The 21,514-nt window shown below is 42.3% G+C and overlaps 1 protein-coding gene across 5 annotated transcripts; it reads right to left on the bottom strand.

Moving 5' to 3' along the window:
* Positions 1 to 2,458: 2,458 nt before the first annotated feature.
* Positions 2,459 to 21,118, bottom strand: ktn1 (kinectin 1). Of its 5 annotated transcripts, none has more exons than XM_085343720.1 (36): positions 20,997 to 21,118; positions 15,050 to 15,765; positions 14,614 to 14,772; positions 14,386 to 14,502; positions 14,169 to 14,299; positions 13,924 to 14,028; positions 13,631 to 13,771; positions 13,332 to 13,438; positions 12,961 to 13,105; positions 12,316 to 12,412; positions 12,030 to 12,214; positions 11,842 to 11,889; positions 11,678 to 11,715; positions 11,480 to 11,570; positions 11,108 to 11,176; positions 10,940 to 10,977; positions 10,764 to 10,854; positions 10,531 to 10,599; positions 10,398 to 10,435; positions 10,012 to 10,102; positions 9,777 to 9,889; positions 9,607 to 9,691; positions 9,373 to 9,413; positions 9,158 to 9,248; positions 8,315 to 8,401; positions 6,806 to 6,895; positions 6,614 to 6,700; positions 6,445 to 6,534; positions 6,197 to 6,289; positions 6,021 to 6,089; positions 5,836 to 5,919; positions 5,014 to 5,097; positions 3,967 to 4,050; positions 3,776 to 3,871; positions 3,557 to 3,667; positions 2,459 to 3,443 (listed from the first exon to the last, which is right to left on the bottom strand). In XM_085343720.1, the coding sequence occupies exons 2-36, from the start codon at positions 15,762 to 15,764 to the stop codon at positions 3,414 to 3,416; spliced, it is 3,810 nt and encodes a 1,269-aa protein (XP_085199846.1). In that variant the 5' UTR covers position 15,765; positions 20,997 to 21,118; the 3' UTR covers positions 2,459 to 3,413. The 5 variants fall into 5 exon arrangements, with proteins under 5 accessions (XP_085199846.1, XP_085199848.1, XP_085199847.1 ...); XM_085343722.1 differs by having other exon boundaries at positions 14,386 to 14,478; XM_085343721.1 differs by having other exon boundaries at positions 14,614 to 14,769.
* Between the last annotated feature and the right edge of the window lie 396 nt (positions 21,119 to 21,514).

Raw genomic sequence — 21,514 nt, 5'->3', positions numbered from 1 at the left:
GCATGAAGCCTTTTGTTGGCTTCCGGTCCATGAGTGCATGCTTATTTCATTCTGTAATGTCAGTCAACTGGCTGATGCGCATTTGTCAAATAATAACACCAAGGCCTAGTAATTTGGCTAATTGCTTTTCTGAGACTGACTCAGAAATCTAATTTATCCAAATGTCCACACGTGACGCTACTAAGAACCTCTCAGCCTCTAGTAACACCTCTTTTAGTACATCACACATTCACTTTTTTTTCCCCCTCATGCTTTTCTGGTGAAAGTGCCACTTTTGTCTAGCAGTCTCCTCCACGCTTTAATGGCTCTGTCTTGTTTAACAGGAATCTGCATGGCTGGAGGTGCTATTACTGCTTCAGCCCTGTTGCCTCTGCAGTAATGGCCTTCTATTTGAACTGGTGTCCAGTTTCAAAGTGCAATAACACCTACAGAAAACAAAAGGTAGTCAGGGAATACAGGAGCCGGAAGGGGGGAAAAAGCCTCCCCACCCTCACGAACAACAAATTTAAACTTCACCACAATAAGACAGAGTATTGTGCATTTGTAAGCATTACAAGTCAAATAGTTGGCATTTGTTGAATCCCTTTAATGGTGCCACTGATAGCACGGATTAACATCAGCTTCTTCGGCATTTGTGCATAGGGATCAAGCTGCATTTGGCCTGGAACTACAAGGGCCAGGGACTGATCTTAATGCTGTGGGTATAATGAATGTTTACTCCTTTTTTGTGTCACTGTCTCCTTTCTCTTTGCTTTCATCCGCCATTGTCTTTGTAATAGAGCTCTATGGTCGTTTCTGTGTCTGTCTGATTCACGTTCCCACATGCATACCCACAGAAATACATACACAGATTTTTTTTTTTTCAGGGGGGGGATCAAAAGCTTTCTACCACATACCACACTGATAGGGAGCAGATGCAGGGAGTGGGCTGCTTTTCTGGAGCTGTGCTGGTGTAGTATGAGTGTAAATCTGTGTTTAGGGGGAGGAGTCAAGCGTTAGCAAGCAAGAAGCATGCAGAGCAGAGGCGTACTGCAACAAACTAAATTGCACAATTGAGGGTATGAGTGTTAGCAAAGGAAACACAAGGCCCCTGTCAACTTCCTCACTGCTCTTTGGCAGGCTTTACGTGATAGCATCTCTATGCAAGAGGTGATTTGCTATTTTATCTAGGGATTGAGAGTAACGTAGTTTCTATTCTCTGTATGTCCTGTACATGTGGCAGAATTGACAATAAAGTTGACTTTGACTTTTGACTTTGAAAACAATGAGCATGTGTCTGACAAAGTGAAACCTCAGATTTATGACATTTTAAAATCTCTGCAATTTCCACACAAAGGACATCATATTGATTACAATGGCGGAACTGTAGAAAATATCCCTCATTTTAGATATACTATCAAACGTGTACATTTTTAGGCGTGTAAGCAAATGACTGTATAGTAGGAAATACCCACTTTGCAGTCAGTTGTGCACACATGGTTAAGCAGTCTGCAACAACAGGCTGTGAAAGGTGCTTCCTGCGCGATCCAGTTTAACAAGCATATCAAAGATGCTGTGAAGCATATTTGTTCGCGAGGTTTCCATGAAGGCAACAGCTAGACCTCCAGTCAGCTGACTGGAGCATGACAGTGTGGGAGAATGTGAGGAATGTGCTGATTCCATGTTGCCTGTGTTCCTGATCTGACCCGCACCCCTCCTCCAGGCAGCACAACAGTCCTGTTGTTTTAAAGGCCTTTTAACATGCAAAAGATGAGAGCAAGAGCTTTCTGCGAAGAGAAGTCACAGTCAAGTCATGTCTAGTCGCATGCAGATTTATCCTTTTGTCAAAAATAAAAAGCCGGAGGTGGCAAAGAAAATATGGAAAATTTAGAAAGAATACACCCAGGCCTTTGTGCCTTTATAAGGGCTCAAGTAGAATAGTAAAATTTCACTTTCAAATGATCACAGTAGAGTGGTACTTTCCAGCATTACAGGTGTCATCCTTGGTAGGTTCTAGATTTTAGCTACTAGTTCTTTCATAAGAGTTGTACCGCTGATAGAATTTGTAAGCCTCACACAAAGCAGAAAAAGTGTCCCATAGTGAGGGATTATACAGCATGTTACTATCACAGGAACCTGGTCACACCCCAAATGTTCCATTATTGAGGGCACGCAATATCAAGCTTTTTTACTATTATACAAAAACACTTACCCAGAATAACGCCTCTGCATGATGGACATGTTTATTCTGCATTGTCATGCTGAATTTACCTGCTAGCAATCGCACCATTAACAGAAGCTTTGACTTTTCCTTTCCCCATGTTCAGGATTGTTAAGGCTATAAACAAAATCAATTCAAGTTCCAACTTAGGTTATATGCTGCCCCACTGTGGCGAGAAGAGGGAAGTGCATTGGTAGAAGGGGGGGGGGGGGGGGAAGCAGCACAGGAGGCTGAACAGATTTATCAAGCATCCCTTTTATTAACATCACCCGTTACAAAAAGAACAAAATCTTCAGTGTTAATGATCTTAGCAACAATATAGCGAGTGCTGATTACAGATGATATGGGACGCTTATTCCTAGAGTAGTTGCAGTAGGATTAAAAACCCCTACACTGTTGACCTGGCCGTACACAGCCAGGGTCACACACACTCCCTTCTGTTTGGAGCTACAGTACAGACTTGAGTACAATTTGTCCATGCATCTCCATAGTTACAGTCACGTAGTGACCCTTCAGATATGCTGAGACCTCTTCTGATCTCCCTTCTCCCACCCAGTACTGAGCCAAGGTATAACATGGAGCTATGAATGAATAAATGCATAATGGATGCACAGTTGGATAGTTTTCTGATCAGGAGGAAAACAGATCAACAACAGTGTATTTCAGCAGGTCCTAACTGATACATTTAAACACTACATATCTTTAAGTTAAGAAGAAAAGGACTGAAAAACCAAAGTTTGTTTAGTCGAGTTGGAAATTCGTATCACTGCCCTCTCTTAACACAAATAACAACAAAACTACTGCAGTACTCAAAAGGATTTCAGTGAAAAATACAAGCAATTTAAAACAGAGGAATGGTTTCCACATAGTTTAAATTATGCTGGATGTCATTAAGTTTAGAATAAAAATTAACTGGCATTGTTGCTAAAAGAAGAGGAATGTGGTGGGAGTGGAATAGTGTGTATTTTGGTATAGTGCCTGGAGTTAACTGTAACCTCTGCCTGCTCCTCTGTGGCCAGCAGTGAGTCTGGGAGTGGTTTGCCAGCGTTTTGGCCAGAGTCAGTTTGAGGCTGCCTACAGTACAAGTGCAGTGATAGAGGTTGAAACGGAGGAAGTGGCTGGGTGTGACAGTATGCTGTGATGTGGTCAGGATGAGACCGAAAGTCAAAGGTGGTCTCTGTAATACAGTCAGGGTGGCTGCGTGGGGGTCTCACTATACCTTGGGCAGATCTTTATCAGCCTCCTGAGGGAAAGCACAAACATTCAATTGCAAAGTTTAATCTTCATTGGCAAGAGGAAAGACAGGAGTATGATACCCAATTGTGAATAACAAAGCGCACGATCAAAAGGCCTCACCCCCTCCTGTCTCTTAGTGAGTTGCCGGCTGACAGTTTGTAGCAGCTGCTGCAGTTCGGTGACTGTCTGACCCAATCCTGCAGTCATTTTCTCGTTTCTGTCAATCTCCTCCTGTCACAAACACAATTTTTTGGTCTTAACATGACATTAAAAGGATCAGATGTCACTACATAAACATTTGGTGTCACAACAGTGTTACAACACTCAAACTGCCCTTACTCTTTGTGATGACAGACTGCTGTTCTCGATCAAGTCATCAGCATTGTCTGTCACTTTTGAGAGCTCCCCTTGGATCAGATCAACAGACTGTTGGGCCTGCATGAAGGGACAGCAATTTCCGCTTGTTAGCATTGTGGCTGGCAGTTTGACCTTTATCAGAAGTGTAATGAAATCCAGATCATTCCCGTTACCTTATACAGGTCACCAGCCACTTTTTGCCTCTCATTTTCTTCTGCCTCCAGCTTCGACAGCGTCTCAGTGAGCTGGGTTTTCAGCTGGAAAGAAACCAGACATTTAGATATTTTGCACTGTTGACCTGGCCTTTGAGTCCCGCTTCTAGTTTTTCAGAACATATACAAATCCTCCTGCCAACATAACTACATTAAACAGTTCAACATTTGCACAGATTTCATTTTTTCCCTGGGCCTGCTTAGACAATGTTCAAACCAAAAATAGCACTAAGCTCATGTGGGCTTTTTGGTACAAGCTGAGAGGATGAATCATAATCCAGGAAGTCCTGTTTAAGTAATAAAGTAATTCCCTAAATTTTATCAGACATTGCAATACTTCGTGTGTACTTCAGAAGAAATGACTGTATCACTGATAACTTTCCAGACTTTGCACATTTCTGTCTCAGTTTTTCCACAACTGTAAGATAAATCCAGTCATTATGTCAATCACTTAACACAAGAACAGAAGGAATGCACACCAATTGGTATGAACCACATAGCAACGTGATCGTCATTCTTATAGTGCTATTGTTGAAGTGAACACAGCCAAAATATTGCTTAAAACTACTAAAGATTCATGACCACCGAAGACATTCAGTGACTATCAGACAAAACAGACGCAAGGCTTGCCTGAAGGCATCAGAGAAGTTAAATTATAAGTGATAGACAAAGAGGGGGCATACTTTTGGCCTGGCAGAGAAAGAAGATTTTTAATTAGCAAGCCATTTGTTAGACACAAGTAGAGTGCAGGTGCAGAAAAAGAAGAGTTAGTATTATAACTCAAAGTAAAGGTGAGTCATCACTCAGAAGCTGGAAATCCCCCCCCCCCCCAAATCTTATTCATGACTCCACCATACAAGTCCAAATCTACAGAGTTTGTGAATGATGACCCACAGTTTTGCAGTAGATAGAGAACCCCGTTCTGTTGCAGTCAGTGTCGCGCCACTGCTGAGTGCAATAAAGGCTAAGATTTAAAGGAGCTCTAGCTAGAGGGTGAGCAACGCTTACCAAAGTCAGCTCCTCATTCTGTCTGATAGCCTCTGTATATGAGCCATCAAGTCTGGTCTGCAATTCAGTCAACAGATCTTTGAGCTGAAATTGAGTTTGACAGGGTTTTGTTTAATGTGGGTCTGTCATAGGTGAACCAGGTCAGCACTACCAGCACACAGTTTATGCAGTCATAAGGCATCCACAGCTAAAAAAAAAAAGGTCATAAATGAAGCAGAGGGAACCAGTTGTGCATGACTGCAGATAACCAGATTCATAAGTGATTAAATTCACACAAAACAAAAACCTGTGCTGTGTGAACTTTATATTCCCAGAATAAACAAACGGTGGGATGCCACAAAACACCACACATGGAGCAGTTTTCACACATGAACTTTGGACAATTTCAAGACTTAATTTGGGATATTTCTCACAGTTATCCGTTTCTCAGATGTAGCACAGAGCAGAAAATGCTGAAATAGCCTAAATTGGACACATTTGCACTCATGGAAATACTTAAGTCTTTTTAAAGTGAGGGGGCTGTGTGGGTAGAGCCTTGCACATGACATTCACTAGCTAGTGGTGAATGCACCAGGATGTTACCTGTGCTAACCACACATCAGTGCGATCCGACATTACAAAGACTTAAACTGCCATCTCTGTAGTCTAATGTCCAATCAGACTGCATATAACATTTGCAGTCTCAACGCAACCTCTGTTGGGTGCTCTCTGCAAATGTTCAGGGTAAAGGTGCATGTGTGAAAACAGCTCAACTGTTACACAGAGGTCGCACGTTCACCTCAAGAGGTTAAACATGACTGAAGGAGTCCAGTTTCTGCTCACCTCTCTGACTTCTGTCACATAAGTGGCACTCTCGCGCTCTGCCCTCTCCAACTCAGACTCCAAGTGCTGTTTTTCTCTTCTCAGCTACAGAGCACAACAGATGAGCAGAGATACAAATGACAGCCGCTCTAACAGGACATTTGCGAGTGTACATTGTAGACTTTTTGTGTGTTTGGTTTACTGACATTTTCCAACTCTGCTTCATCAGTTAGTCTCTCGACCTCTTGCTCCAAAGCTGCGACTTTCTGGCTCATCTGAGATCAAAGAAAGAAGAACGATCCAGTGAGAGAGAACTCTCAATATTTCACTTCAGTGACTGTGCATTTTGGAGTTTTATCTCTTGCTAAACCTGAATCCATACCTCTCTTTGTTCTGCTTGCGATAGCTCCAGCTTCACCCTCCAGCGAGACTCCTCCTGCTCCACACTGTTCTGGAGGCGCTGCAGGATGCCCTCCTGTGGACACAACAGAAATGACAGCTCCATTTGGAAGGGAGATCACTGTGCTGCCATAATGGCAACTGATGGCAACTCCCTCACCCCCCTAAAAAAAAAAAAATAGAACCCCCCCAAACAAACAAACCCAAAAGCAAAATAAAAATAACTCTTACTGTCTCTGCCAAAACCTTCTTGTACGTCTCACAGTCTTTCTGTAGAACCCTTTGAGTTTCCTCAGCTTCTTTCAGTTTCTCAGCCAGTTCCTAGAAAGTGGATCGTACTTACTGATGGACTCATTTGAAAAAGGAATGATGTTCAACTTTGCATTTTTTCCAAATTTACCTCCGAGTCTCCTGATCCAGGGCTGGATTGTGGAGCTGAGTTTTCACCTGCTGCCCTTTCAAATCTTTGGAGCCATTCTTGATGGTTCTACAGGACAATTAAGGTGGAAAAATGAAGTAAACATCAACCACAAAACATGTAGCTGTAGTGTAAAAATGCATTTAGCATAGAGGTAAATGTTTCCTCTCATACCTGTTCAGAAGGCAGAGGCACATGTGGCAGAAGTCTGTGCAGAACATCTCGGCACTCAGCCTGACATACAGCCAGCGCTGTCTGGTTCTCCTAGAAGGTAGGGAGCAAATTGTAAAGGAATAAAAAGAGAAGAGGAGATTAACAAATGACTGTTTAAATACTTAAGATATTTTCGATGACAAGGTCCAGTGGTCATCCAAGCAAATATAACCACCAACTTTCTCTTAACCCCCATCAATCTGTTTCAAACCAGTGATCAGACTGCTTCAATCAAAATCCCACAAATTTTATAATGCCAGCTCGTTATCAAAGGACAAAAATCTCACTCCCAGTTCCATTTACTCTGAGAAACCATAAGCATCAATGGACCACAGCTAGGCCATGTGTCACATCAGATTCAGAGCATCTCTCATTTGTGTTCACAAATTTACCTTGATACTCGCCAACAAACAAAAAGTACTGATCAGTCCTCTAATAACACACCATCAACTCTGAGGTCTGAAAGGGGGAACGCATGCCATACACGAGCCAGCTGGCTGTCTAACCACTGTTTGCATTAACACGCTGTCACAAGACAGCTTTGACACAGAGTGTGGAGCTGAATACAACCAACCAGCATGCACCGATAGCACACAACAGCTGCCAAGGAACTCCCTGGCTCAGGCGCGAGAAGGTGCTTTCTACTGTACTCAAATGGCAGGAGAGCAGCTGCTGTGCAGATAGTTCGGCATGTACCCTCACCTAATGTAGGAGGATGACTGAAATAAACGTTACTGTAACTCTTAATAGCACAGCTATCTGGGAGCAAACTCTACATGAAGTAGAAATGCATGAAAAGAACAGCTGATTTAGTTGCACTTTGTTCACCCTGATAGAGAACAAAGATGTTTCAGTTGTGAGAACAGAGCATTGAGAAACATTAGAGGACTGCTGCATATTCATTACAAGCTTTGAATGTTAACACTTCTCTTATACAAAAAGGGAAAAAAGGACTAGATTTGAATTAAACAGATTTTCTTTGATTAACTGGTGAGCTTAACAGTACAATGTCACAAAGCATGCCACATGACAGAGAGACGACAGGAAGCTGCAAATGATTACAATGAATCTCAATCTAATGACATCTAGTGAATTTCTAAGTCACTGCACACTCATTTCCAAGCATCGACCTAAGCTTTGGGTAAGGAAAGGAAAAAATAAACCTCTTACACTTAAAAGCGTCAAGGAAAGTTATGTATACACACTTAAGAGGCCAATATTTGTTAAATAAAGTCGGAGATGCCCGAGGGGGAGCAGATTACTGTAGTTCAACAGCTCAAAAACAGCCAATTAAAAAGTTGAGGCCAAACAACAGAGCGGGAGGAGTGAAGGTAAATGAGTATGCAGCGTTGTTATGGATGATGGCAGAAAAGAAATTTCACTGGGTCGATTATGGCAAAACACAGCGTTTCGGAGGGGGATGCATCAGATTGGAACTAGAGTGAAGCAGACTGAGGTGAGGTGTCGAACCTTGACAGCTTTGCTGAGTTTCCCTTGAAGCATGGACTCGGTGGCTGACAGAGCTTCCATTGCACTCCAGTTTTTCTCCCGAAGCTCCTGTTTTGGTCAGTTCCAGAGAGATACTACTTTCAGTTCAGCCTCGGGGGGGGGGAATGCATTCAGTGACCCTCAAATAAAGACTGGTAGAGTAACAAAACGAACCAAAGGCATTTCTCATCCATGCTCCACTAGCTAAAAATATGTAAAAAACAAAAAGTCTTGATAGTCCTACTCTGACACCATGTGTGGTTTAAAACAACATGCACAGCCTGCACAGGTATATTTAGTAAAAAAATATTCGTTTTATTTCTAATTAAAATAAGTGTCTTCAACTATAGTGTGCATATAATAATACAAATATGTTTATATGCTTCTCAGATTAAATAAACCTCTCTCAAAAATAAGAGAGACGAGTTTCTAATGCTCTGAATCACCCACAAGCACAAACAGGCTTGCTGAAACAGTCATGGCCAGCGGCGAGCACAACAAGAGTAGGCTGGAAGCCCTCTTATGCAATGCTCAGCTTAAGCAATCCAAAACAGACACTGAACTGATGTGTGTGTAATCGTGTTACATACACAACCTGAGCTGAAGAAAAATGTGTATTTGGTTTAAAACAAACAAAACAAGGAAAAAAAGCACTATTTAAAATGAACAAAAAGCGAGTGGCAGACAACAATAGGCAGAATGAATATATGCAGTGTGCAACACTGTGGGGGGAGTGCTTTGTGAAACACAATGGGCAGGGCTGATTGCTCATAGGGTTTGACCTGTGCCATTCCACAGTTCAGGTCATTGCTATGTGAAACCTACATCATTCTTCTTCCTTTGAAGGTTTACGGTGTTCCTCAGCTCAGCCAGCTCAGCCTGCAGAATGGAGACCTGTTTCTCCTTCTCTGACAACCTGACAGAAAACAGCAGAACCACACATTACAAAACTGATCACACTTCCGGTACAATACAGTAAACAGGCCTAAAAAATAAAACAGCGTTGGTATTGTTTTGATATGCCATTCAATACTACTCACGCTGTAAGGAGCTCAGGGCTTGGCACTACCGTGTGGGACTGCTATATGTGCGGGAGAGAAACAGACAATGAAAACCAGCACTGAATATCTCATGACACTAAAATAGGAACAGCCAAATAAAGAAGCTATAGCATGACGACAACCTTTAACATAGTAAAGAGAGCCCCCCCCTCCTCAAATGACATCTGGATGATTTTAGCCAGAAAATGTGTAACATGAGCACTGTTGCTGTACCTGCTGAATCTTCTCGCTTAGCTCCTTCGTCCTTGCCTCCAGCTCACTCTGTAGTGTCTGGATCTTCTGGTCCTTTCCCACCAGCCTGTTGGTCAAATGTTGGTCATCAAAAGTCGGATTTGAAAGGCGTGTGCGTAGGGAGCTTACACTGAGGTGCTGATTTAACTCACTGAGCCTGGAGTTCTTGGAGCTGAGTAGCAGAGCTGGTCAGCGCTTCTGCTGTCTCCTTCTGTCTCAGCTGCTCCATCTCTGCCTGCAAGGCAGCCAACTGCTGCTCCAGAGCCTGTGAGACAAAAACTGATTCAGACAAGAGCCCAAACAAGGACAACACTGAAGAACAATGTGAAGAAAGGGTCTTTTGAAATCTGCCAAACTGTTTATACTGATACAAGGAAAGGGCTGCACCTCAACTGTCTTCTCTCTGGCCGAGCTGCTGTCTTGTGCTGCCTGTAGACTTTCCTCCACCATTTTCAGCTTTGTTTCCTTTTCTTGGATCCTTTGAAGCACAATAAAATAAGGGTCATTATATTGTAAAGCCTGTGAAATCTGCTTATCTTCACAATATCAACAATGAGAGGACATTCAACAATAGACAGCCTCTTGTTCCAATGGGAATGGATGTTGAAAGAGCTACTATGAGGGGTGTGTCTTAGGAGTGTCCTGGACTGCCAGGGGGAATTCGTTTTTTTATATGCTTACAGAGTCAGTAGTAGCCTTTGTTTTCATGAATAGGATATGGTTGGAACTAAACCTTTGTACTAAATAATCAAAATAAACTTTATTGATCTTACTTGCTCTGGAGTTCTTCCACCATCAGCTCTGAAGACACCTTTAGTTAGAGGGAAGAAAAAAGGAAAAAAAATATATACAGAATAGGAATCAAAAATTCAGGAAATACTTCTTAATAATCATTTTAGAACCCACCTGTTTATCCATCTTTTTCTTAAGGTCCTCAATTTCTTGTTGAAGTGACTCATTCTCTTTCCTTGCAGTCTATATTAGGGGAAACAAATTAGTTTAAGACTTCATATCAATTAAAGATTGTGGTTAGCAGGCCAACAGTATTATGCAGAGTCACTTAGGGGAAGCTGTGGTCAGATAAATATGTTTATATGAGCCAGCATGTTTTGATTGTGTCTTTTAGAGAAAACAGATACCTTAAGCTCCTCCTCTTTGTTGGCCACCTCAATCAACCCTTTCTCCAACAGGCCCTCTACAGTTTTCATGTTTTCCTCCTTCTCCCGGACACTGTTCAAAGAATTATGGATCATTTATTTCATAGACAGATTAAGACGCTGATGTATTTAAAATGTGCTCCAGTTCTCATACCCACCTCTTCTGGAACTGGTCCAAAGCCAGCTGGGATGCAGTCTGCAAGAGGACATCCAAAAGTAGATTGTTTTAAATGAAAAACAACCTCTCAAACAAACAAACAAAAAACCCACACCAACATATAGTGGATTTTTTTTCTTAAACAGTAAAGCAAAGCAACACAACTAACCTGATCAGAAATCTGTGCCTGCAGATTCTGAATCTCTGCCTTCAGTGACATGTTCTCATTGTGCAAGGCCTGCAGATGAATGCAGGCGACACTTATTATGCCAAGACAGTGGAGGATCTGACATACTGTGCAATCACTTGGAAATTATAAAGAATTCCTAATTCTGTCTTAGGTTTACAATACCAGGAAGTGCATTAAATCAATTTGTCATCTGAACCCAAAATATCTGCAAATCTGAGCATGCCCTCTTCCCGTGGGGAAGAGGACTTCAAAACTACATTTCCACTCAACACAGCAACACATTCCTGCAAACTAATGAACTGGTACAATGTTAGTAAGAGAAGCTGTAGTGAAGTGCTCTTCTGAAAATACCTGCATGTTAGTTTCTCTACTAGCCCCACTGCTCCTCTCAGCATTTAGAGAATCCTCCAGACTTTTTCGCTGCAGCTCTTTTTCAGCCAGACTAGGCAAAAAAGAAAAACAACAACAACACAGGGAAAGATGAAATATAGCTCAGTGATACAGCCTGGAATGTGATCCACAATATCTGAGAAGATAAAATCTTCTTACAGCTTTTGCAGCTCCTCAATGTGGGAGACATGAGTGGCCTAGATATCAAACAGAAATGTCATTAGCCTACATTCTCTCTCTCTCACACACACACACACAGAGCCATCTAGGTACTCATCCCATATTGACTTTAAATGATAAGTGTGTGAAGTTGACCCATTTACCTGCGTAGAGATCTGGACCTGAAGACTTTTGTTCTCATTCATAAGTTCCTGTTAAACACAAGTCATTAGTGAGCATTAGGTTGAGGACTATAAGATCATTCACATCCATTTTGATATCATTCCATGTAACTACAATAACAGTTTCATTTTTCTTGCTGCAGGTTTGGCACTGCGAGTTGTGAGCACACCTGAACTCGGGCCTGGAGCGAGTCGTCCTGCATACTGTGCTTGGACATTTCCATCAGCTCCCTCACTTTCTGTTCCAGCCGGTCCTTGGAGACCACAGCTTCAGTCAGGCTGCTGTGTAGAGTCTGGATCTCCTTGTTCTTGTTGCTCATCTCAGCCTCAACTGCCAGCAGCTGATTGTGGAGCTCTGCAACCACACGACAGCCGTCACTGAGCCACCATCATTTTTTTTTTTTAGGGTTCACAAGAATTAAAACTTTTGTTTGGTGCAATGTTATGTTTTATCACCTTGTTTGGAGGTCTGAATTTTCTCTCTTTCGGCATTGACACTGTGGATAAAGTTTTGCAGCTCCTCCCAGCGGCGCTTAGCATCCTGCAGCTGTGCCTGGAGACAGATACAAACTCTGTGAACACCTTCCTTCCATACATTTTCATTGGAATTGAGCGATCGTATAAATTTTGCAGAGGAAATTAAAACTTTATGAAATCCATTAGAATATCTAGAGGCTTATGTGCAGATTCTTTCTCTGATTTTTTTCTACACAGTGTAATTCTCGCACTAAGGCTCTTTGCCAAGACTTGTTTGTGTCGAGCCAGCAATTTAAATCTCCATCTTATGATCGTGGTCTGCGACAAGCCGGGAAAGGCTCATCTGAGTGTCTAGCAAGAAAAGTGTTGTTTATACACAGCACAAAGCCTCAAACATTCCTGCTTCCAAAGGCAACAAAAATCCTTCCAGCTCAGGTTCTGTTTCCCATAACCCTCACCGGGACTTCCACTACAACCTCCTCCCATTTCCCGAGTAATGCTGCCACACCCGCTAACCAGATTTGAAGCATGACCAGGTTTTGCACAACTCGGTTCATTTTTGTCTCAGCTGGGGAAACTGAAGCACAGGCTAAATAAACACGCTGTGCATCTGGATTAGCGTACCTCCAGCTGGGACACGTTCTGCTTGTAGCTGACCTCCAGTGACTTCCTCTGGTGCTCCTCCTGCTGCAGCTTGCTGTTGCTGTCTGATAGCTCTTTCATCAGGCCGGCATACTCGGAACGCAACTTGTTTAGTTCGGCCGAATTCCTATCAAGCACACGTACATGACACGAAAATGCGTTTGTTAAGGGATATGTATGGGAAATTGCAGCAGAAGCATTCTACAAATAGCTTAGACTATTGTGTAACGAAAGATAAGGTAAAAAGACAATGAGGTGACTAAGAGAGATAGCTGGAATCACTATGCTTCACTACGCTGAGCATGAGAGATGTATGGAACTCTAGGGAGCGTGAACAGCTGTGTAACACTGACTTGCTCTCCATCTGGTTGGTGGCGGAGCTGACTGCGTCCCTCAGGATGCTGTTCTCTTGCTGCAATCGACTGATCTGGCCTTCCAGCTGCTCCCTCACCTGCTGAAACTACACACAATTAACAGTACTGAGTCTTCACCAACTCTCTCTGGAGTGCCAAAGAAGCTGCCAGAAGTTTTTTTCTTCATATTTTTGAAATTCCTCATTTCTTAAACAACACTAGCAGTTACCCAAGTGTTATCAAGTATAATACAAGCCAGTACTTGCTGTACTGAAAATAGTTGAAATGTAAGGCTTCACCTTTATTTGCATTGTCTGGAGCTCTTGGTAGGTGCCCTGTGCTTTGACCTGCATACTGCCCAGTTCTTTCTCCATCGCTGCGCGTTGCTCCCTCATCATTGATTCCACCCTGTTTGTCTTCTGCTTCTCAACTTGCAGCTCCTGAAGCAAAGTATGAAGATAAATTAAGCATTTTACTGAACCAAGCGGAATTATTCCAGCATTACAGAGATTAAGTTGGAAGGAAATCAGTCATGTCACAATCATTAGGGGGAACAAAAAAAAAAAAGAAAGAAAAAGATTGGACTCTAGACCTGACTGAGCTGTTTCACTTTGTCTTTGGCAATGGAGGCCTCCTCCTGCAGAGTTGTCAGAAGCTTTTCCCTTTCCTGGGCAGTCGGGTCAGGCCTAGTTGAGGACTGTCAGCGAAAGAGAACACATTTTAAAAGAAGGCATAGAAAGTCCAACTACAAACACTGGGTGGCCTGCCAAATGCAAACAGTGTGGAATGTTGTTTGTGACAGCACCCAATTCAGCTTATCTCTTATTAATCTCTCACCTTGTGCCAGGCGTCCACGGCATTAGGGCTCTTCTCTCGCAGTAGAGCCATCACACTGACGGCCTCTGCATCTGACAGAGCCAGGCTGGACAGACCGGAGAGCAGCTCCTTCAGTTTCACCTCTGTGTTCTCTGTTAAGGCCAGCAAAAACGAGAAACTGAGTTTAAAAGGGCTTACAAATATTTTGGGATTAAAAACCCACGCTTTCACCTCTTACCCTTATCAGTCTCGTTTTTCTGCTTCTTGCCAGACCCTTTGGATGGTGCGTCATCGTTATGGGCTGTCTGGTGGTTAGCAGAAGCTGCTGAGTCTGGCAAAATATGGGCTTCATCAACTGGATTTCAGAAAATACTCTTTATTAGATTTTGTCTTTAGAGTCTTAATAGAGCCAAATTCTTCAAATTTAATGTTATTAATTAATAATGCAATATTTTATCATCATTACCATGATCAGTTTTCTGCTTCTTGGCAGAATTCTTCTTTTTGCCACTGGTCACGCTTTGAGTTGCACCATCTAAAACTTTGGTTTCAGCCACAATGGGAGCTTCTTTCTTGACAGTAGCTGGGGCCTGCTCCACTTTAACCTCTGTATGCTGCTCATCTGCTGGAAAGACAGGACGGCAAGTTCAGAAAACCTTCTCAGGTTGCCTTGATTGATTAAATAAGAATGCTCGATTATCATTAAAGTTACTGGCACAAATATCCGAACTTGAGAAAGTAGCAACTACAGCAATATATCTTCTCAATTTCACCACAACTGCTGTAATTTCAAACAAATACTAACCAAATGAAACTGCTACTTGCAGTTCTCATGTTTTTTCAAAAAAAACCCCCAAAAAACAAAACTGCAACCATTTTAAACATTACCCTTGGTTACTAACCAGACTCCACTTTTTGTTTCTTCTTTTCCTTCTTTTTCCCAGAAATCTGGGGAGGTGTCTGAGCTTGAACGGGAGCCTGAACAGCTTGGATCTGGACCTGAACCTCACGTTTCGGTGAGGGTGTGCTGGACTGTTTGCTTGCAGCCAATGGTGCCTCTGTCTTGCAGCTGACTGGCTTGGAGCCGTTCACTTCTGGCTCCTCAGAGGGAGAAACTGTGGTGGCGGCGGTAGCGGAAGCAGCAGCGGCGGCGGCGGCAGCAGCAGCTTTGGCAGCCTTCTTCTCCTTCTTCTTTCTCTCTCTCAGACCAGTAGGAGCCTCTGGTGACACCGAAACAGGCACGTAGGGAGTGGGTGTAGGTAGAGCAGGATCAGGGGTAGCAGCTGACACAGGTTCCTCCTCTACCTCCACAGTGGAGCTGTTGGCACCTTCAGCCACATCGAAATCCCGCAAATCCTCCTCTGACTCCCCCCCACCTCCGGTTCCTCCGCCGCTTCCCCCACTGGAGCTCTCCTTCTTCTTGCTCTTCTTCTTTTCATTCTTTTTACGGGGGTCTGGCTTGCTTGGTGGCAACTTGAGGTCACGCTTCTGCTTAGCAAGCACCTCATCGTAGGAGGTTTCTTTCATGAAAAGCCAGAAGAAGAGGAACATGAGGGCGATGACCAGTGAAGGGGCCAGGATGAGCAGGTACTGAGAGTCGTAGATATCCACCGCCATTCTGAAAGTGGACAATAACCCAAGAAAAACAAAACCAAGCTTAGTTTAGGAAACTTATCTTGTTCAATTTACACTTAATATTGGTTTGAAATTTTAATAGATAAAGTCTAATAGACTGATAAAGACAGCTAAATAGCAGATCCTGAGGGGATAAACTGCTCAAACATTGAAACTGATATAATGAGATTTATACACTCAGTCAGCTTGCCGCTGCTTTCCATCTAACAAGTCTGGCTGGTCTCTCAGCGAGCATATTAAGTTTCAGTCACAGGAGCCAGAGTGATGGCTGAATGTGACAAGTGAAGGGTGGATCCCTCACAAAGGCTAAGAAATTGCATTCTCACAGGCTAGCGCTTTTTCAGTCACACTGTAAAAAAATATCCCAGTTTATCTGCCTTTTGATTTTAATGGGGACTAGAATACGCAGAATGAACAACATGCTGCATTCACAAAGATTTGAAACTTGCAACTGCAAAAACAGACTCAACAGGAAACTGCTTACTGAGCTCACAGACAGGAGAGTGAAGGACAGAGCTATAGATCTCCTTGCAAACTGACATCTTTTTGAAAACAGAAAAGAATCCCGGTTTAATTCACTTGGACACTGAATTCACTATTCAGACCCTGAAACTGCATGCATCTTTACACAAACTCTTTGGTTATAGACCTCAGAACAGTGTTCAGACCTGATTCTCTAGGCAGAGTTCATGAGTGGAAATTGATTATGATAGGTGTACATAGGGGCCGGAGTGTAAGCACACCAGTAATGCTGAGAAGGTAGGAGAGGAGATTCTTCTTCTTCACACCCTGCCCCCTCTTAGCAATATGATCCAATTAGAAGACAGTCCCCCAGCCACACAGCTTAACGTATGTACACATGTGTAACTTGTGTACAGAGAGACACGCCTGTGCCTAAAACACTGACTGTGAGACTCAACTTTGTTTGCCCTGGTTTAAAAGGGGACCAAATAGGTCAAGATCATTAGAAAGGCAACTAGGCTAAAAAGAAAATGGCTCACGGTGTCTTAAATAGTCACCTCCCTCTTTCAGCCCCCACAAGAATGACACGGTGGTTATTCTAAACTCATATCGGACCGGATTTGCAAGGGGCAAAAATACACCTACGTCCAAGTGTCACAGGATGAGATCTGCTGCAGCTGCAGTTCGGCCCCCGCCTGCATAAAGCCAAAAGAAGATGATGTTCTTCCACCCCAAACAGAGTTTACAGAGTCAAGTGGTCCTAAGACATCATCAGCTTTGCATCTGCCAAAGATATTTCTAGGAACTATGTGGTGAGTTTGAGCTGACTCCTCAAGGCTATGCAGCAAGAATAAACTAGCACAAACTGGCATTTTCCCCCCTAAATTTCCCCTTTAGGCTCCAGTTTTTCCTCCCTAGTTCATATCTTTTTCACTTTAATCGCCCCGATAAGATGTTTTTGTCACATCCTTTGCAAATTTCCAGCAATGGCAGCAACTTTACTAAAAATAAATAAATAACGAACCATTTTACAACATTGCTGCAAAGTACCTCTTGCAAATCAACACACAATGACACCACGTGCAAAACGGCGACTTATCACAAAAATTAAACCACCGTGTTTTGACAGTGGGGGTAAGTTAAGCCCTGGGTGACGGCAGCAGTATTGTGTCTAACAATGCAGAGTGGCAGCGACAGTGAGTGACCTGAAGTGCGACACAATCCCACTATACTCAAGATTTGTGGCAGCAATACAGCGTAGGAGTCACTGTTGTAGAGCAGACGTCTTTAGTAATTTGGATTAAGCAGATTACCCATGATAATACATTTAAGAATAACTTTCCACTGCAGGGCTTCCTGTGGACTGGCAGGCTTAGTATAATGTTGATACTGTTTCACTCCCTTCTCCCCTCCCTGCCTCGCCCAACCTTTCCCATTACACGCAGCGCATAAAAACACATCAGGCTCATTATGACTACTATTTGATCCAATTTTGAAAAATTGTTTGTCTTTGAAACAGCACGCCTTTCCTGTGAACAAACTACGAGCTCCCCATTATGTAACATCTTTGAAACATTTTTTTTTGGGTCCAGTTTTTATTATATAACATTTTTACTTTTACTTTGACTCAAATACATCAGATTGTCTCATCTTAATAATTGATTGAAAATGGCTGTCTTATTCAACCAACCCAAGGACTGAATTCCTTCACACTCACAGAAAACATAAACGGTGTGCAAAGACATATCTGTGAAAGCATGCACCAAGATGTGGTCTTTATAAGAGATTTTACTCTGTGCTGGTCTTTTGTACAGGTATCTTATCTGTGACCTCATTAGAAAATGTGCCATTCATTCAGCGTTAAAGCTTTACACTTGAACCAATAAGAAACACTTAAAAACCAAAAATATATTTCACAGTTCTGGATTAGACTGCCCCAAGCATTAACTACCTGGAACACACTGCAGGTTTTATATATTAAAAAAAGGTCAAAACATAAAGAAGCCCTTTTAAACTATGTACTACAAACACAAGTTTCTAGTGTAAATAAAATCATTAACTTTCAGTTGCTGCTAGATCAGGAAATTGCTGATTGCATATTAGAGGACACTCCCATGCCAGAGTACATTATGTGCCAAAATAACTCCGCGTTTCTTCCTGGTATTTAAAGTGTGGGTGGGGTAAGCAGTATGAAGGTATGAGGCTTGGTTGCTTTGAGTCCCTAGCCTCAGACTGGAAGGTACATGAGATTTTTTTTGTACGGCCTGAGGCTTGTTCCAGCATCAAAATGAGCCCGCAGGACAAAGCCCTCCCGGGTTATTGGCTCCCCGGAATCTAACCACTTGGCTGGCCAGCCCTCTTGATTTTGGCAGACATGGACACAGAGACAACTCCTGATAACTATCAGATCCAAAAAGCAATACAGAGAGTAATTGAAAATCAGGCCATGCATACATAATAAATGTATAATAGGCAACAAGTCATTTTAAAACACATCTATAGTCCAGGACACTACAGAAAAATTGAGCTTTTTTAGCAAGTGTGCAGTTTCTCTACAATACATTATATAGCCAATGTAAGTTTAATAAACACTATGAAAAATGAAAACTATTTTTCTGGATCAAACCTACAGTAGAATGGTGGGGAGACGGCCAAATGAAAATGTGTTACAAAATGTAATTAAGTGGTAATAACATAATAAATTCATATAATCGTTATGACTGTAACGACTGTATCTGCAGGATTTTTTATTTCTAGCAGCAAGTCAATGTTCACGACAAACTGTAGGAGGTGCACTAGCAGTCACTTTACCTTTATGTTTTAATGTTATAATTACTTTGAAATGATGAAGAACATCTTTGTAATGAAAAGAAAATTGCTTCTTTAGAGTGCGCCATTTTCAATTCAAGTTTAGTACAGGGTTACAGCAACAGTCACTTCAAGACAAAGACTTTATTATTAGAGGGGAAATTCCAATGATTAGATGGTCTTCCCTGAGTAAGCACTTGGCGACAGTGGGAAAGAAGACCTGCTTTTCAACAGGAAGTGACATCTGGCAGTACTAGGGTCAGGAAGGGGCAATTTACAGGCCCTACCATTTGGAGAGTAAATGGGTAAGAAGACAGAAAAGAGGAGCACAAACCACAAACAAATGGGGGGTTAAAAATGGACCACTGTTTTTTCTACTTCCTCCACCATTGTCTAATAAAGTAAACTCTTGAGCGTGGGGGGTTTTTTTGCCCTTCAAATGAGATGCCATTATATCAACCTCATCCCTACATGTCATTTGTATTTTATTTACATGTTTTGTGTCTGTATTCTGATTTATAATAATTGCATAGATTAGCTAGACTGTTGTAATATGTTGTTTTATTCTTAAAATTTAAGAAATATCATATTCACCAACAACACCTTTTACTCACAAAGAGTCTGATAGTCAGGCAATTAAAATAATCTACCTTAGATTTATTGTTAAGTCAAATGGAAGTTGGCTCTCTCTGAATACTGACATTCATCTTTATCAATCTTCTGGCAATAAACTACAGAAAGTACCAAAGTACACAGTGACTGTGGTTTTGGTTTTATTAGAAAACATTAACAAAAAGGTTATCTGCAAGGATATGATCCTGCCTGTCAGGCTTTATCCAGGAAAGTATGTCAACAGTAAAACACTTCAAATTAGAACCCATCTACAGACAGACCTCAAAGAAACTAAAACGAGCACTGTTGTAAAGCAAAGCTAACAATGCTTTCATCAAAAGAGAGAGGGAGCTGAGGCATAACCCTAAAGGCTTTTTAAAATAGGGGCAGTGAGGTCTTGGAAGAAATCTCAAGCTCCTTCAGAGACGTACTTTAGTTTTGTGTTTACTTAGTGAGTAAAAGTCAGTTTAACAAAGTCTCACTTTTCAACAGTAACGTGTTTGGTCGCTAACCCCATTATAATCCCTTTTTATTGTGCTTGCCAGCACCTAAACTTGGTGATATAGCCCCGAGTCACCTCAACATTTACCAGCTGAGCCCTAAATGTCCCAGCATGCTAGGTCATGCCACACGTAGCATCGTGGGCCTTGTGCTGACTAGTCAGCAATGGCAGCTATTCTTACACTTAGAGGAACACTGTCAATGATCGCAGCATGTAATCACAGAAAAAGCAGAAGTGGCCTAAGCTAGCCCAGCTAGGTCATTTATCACACGTCATACTCAAATAAACCTCGAAAACGAAAGAAAAGACAACACATGTCACAAAGATGACTTCCCAGAATGACGAGCAATAATGTCCAACTGCTGGACATTAACTGTGTTCCGGCCACGGTCATAAACAGTTGCTACTGTGTATAAATCCATGAGCGAAAAGAGCCGTCACCACTTTTTAAGTTCGACTAGGTGGCTATAGCTCAACACTATGAATGGGCTAGCTAACTAGCAAACTAACGACAGCAAGGCACTAGCCTTAGCTGCCCAATCCAATTAGTACAGAGGCGACAGAACTGACCACACAAATGTTAGCCGAAATACTTTGACTCTCTTTCACACTCTCTGGAGGGGTGGACATTTGCCCACACGGGCCTCATTCCTCCTCAGATCCTAGCCTCCGTGTCTCTTGAAATCTCTGACCCGTCCCCATCCTTCCGTTAAAGTCCTGAGGGCCGTTCCCAGGCCTACGTGAAGAGCTAAGCTGTGCTAAGTACGGGATGAGCAGCTTTTTTCACAAGAAACGAATAGAAGATTTCCAGAAACAGCCGCTAGAAATACCTGTAGCTTCAGTTTGCTGTTCCCTTAGCTAGTAGTGAAATGGCGTTGCTCTGCGTTGACACCAGCACACTCCTGCCTTCCCAGGGCAGCTCCAACCCGGCTTTCTTCTGCGCTATCCGTCACAGAGAATCTGCTGTTTCTGGTTCGCGGGGGCGGGTCACAGTCAGCCTGCTAAGGAGCGTTCATTTTGAGACTCGTGGCACACCGAAGGCCACATGTCATCACATTACAAATAATAAGTAAAAAGTACCGCCCTTTCGAAACATTCTTGGCTCGTAAATCTTACGATACTGAAAGAGGAGTGGTCCAGCGCACTTCCCCAAAGTCTACAGACCAGAGTACTATAATTGTATGACAAGTTCCAGCAGATCTTTGCTTACCATTATGGCTTACGGCAATATTTATGTAATTGTAAACTAAGAGAGTGAGATGTTATTAACTTAATGCGCATTCTGCTATGTTTTACTTTGCATTAAAAATCACAATCACAACAAATTTACACAGAAACTATTTATTAT

This window comes from Diplotaxodon limnothrissa, linkage group LG19 (assembly GCF_057381915.1).
Source record: "Diplotaxodon limnothrissa isolate DT_005_m linkage group LG19, D_limnothrissa_male_GT1.1, whole genome shotgun sequence".
Taxonomy (NCBI): domain Eukaryota; kingdom Metazoa; phylum Chordata; class Actinopteri; order Cichliformes; family Cichlidae; genus Diplotaxodon; species Diplotaxodon limnothrissa.
The sequence above is the reverse complement of the archived record's forward strand: the minus strand, read 5'-3'. Positions and strand labels throughout refer to the sequence as shown.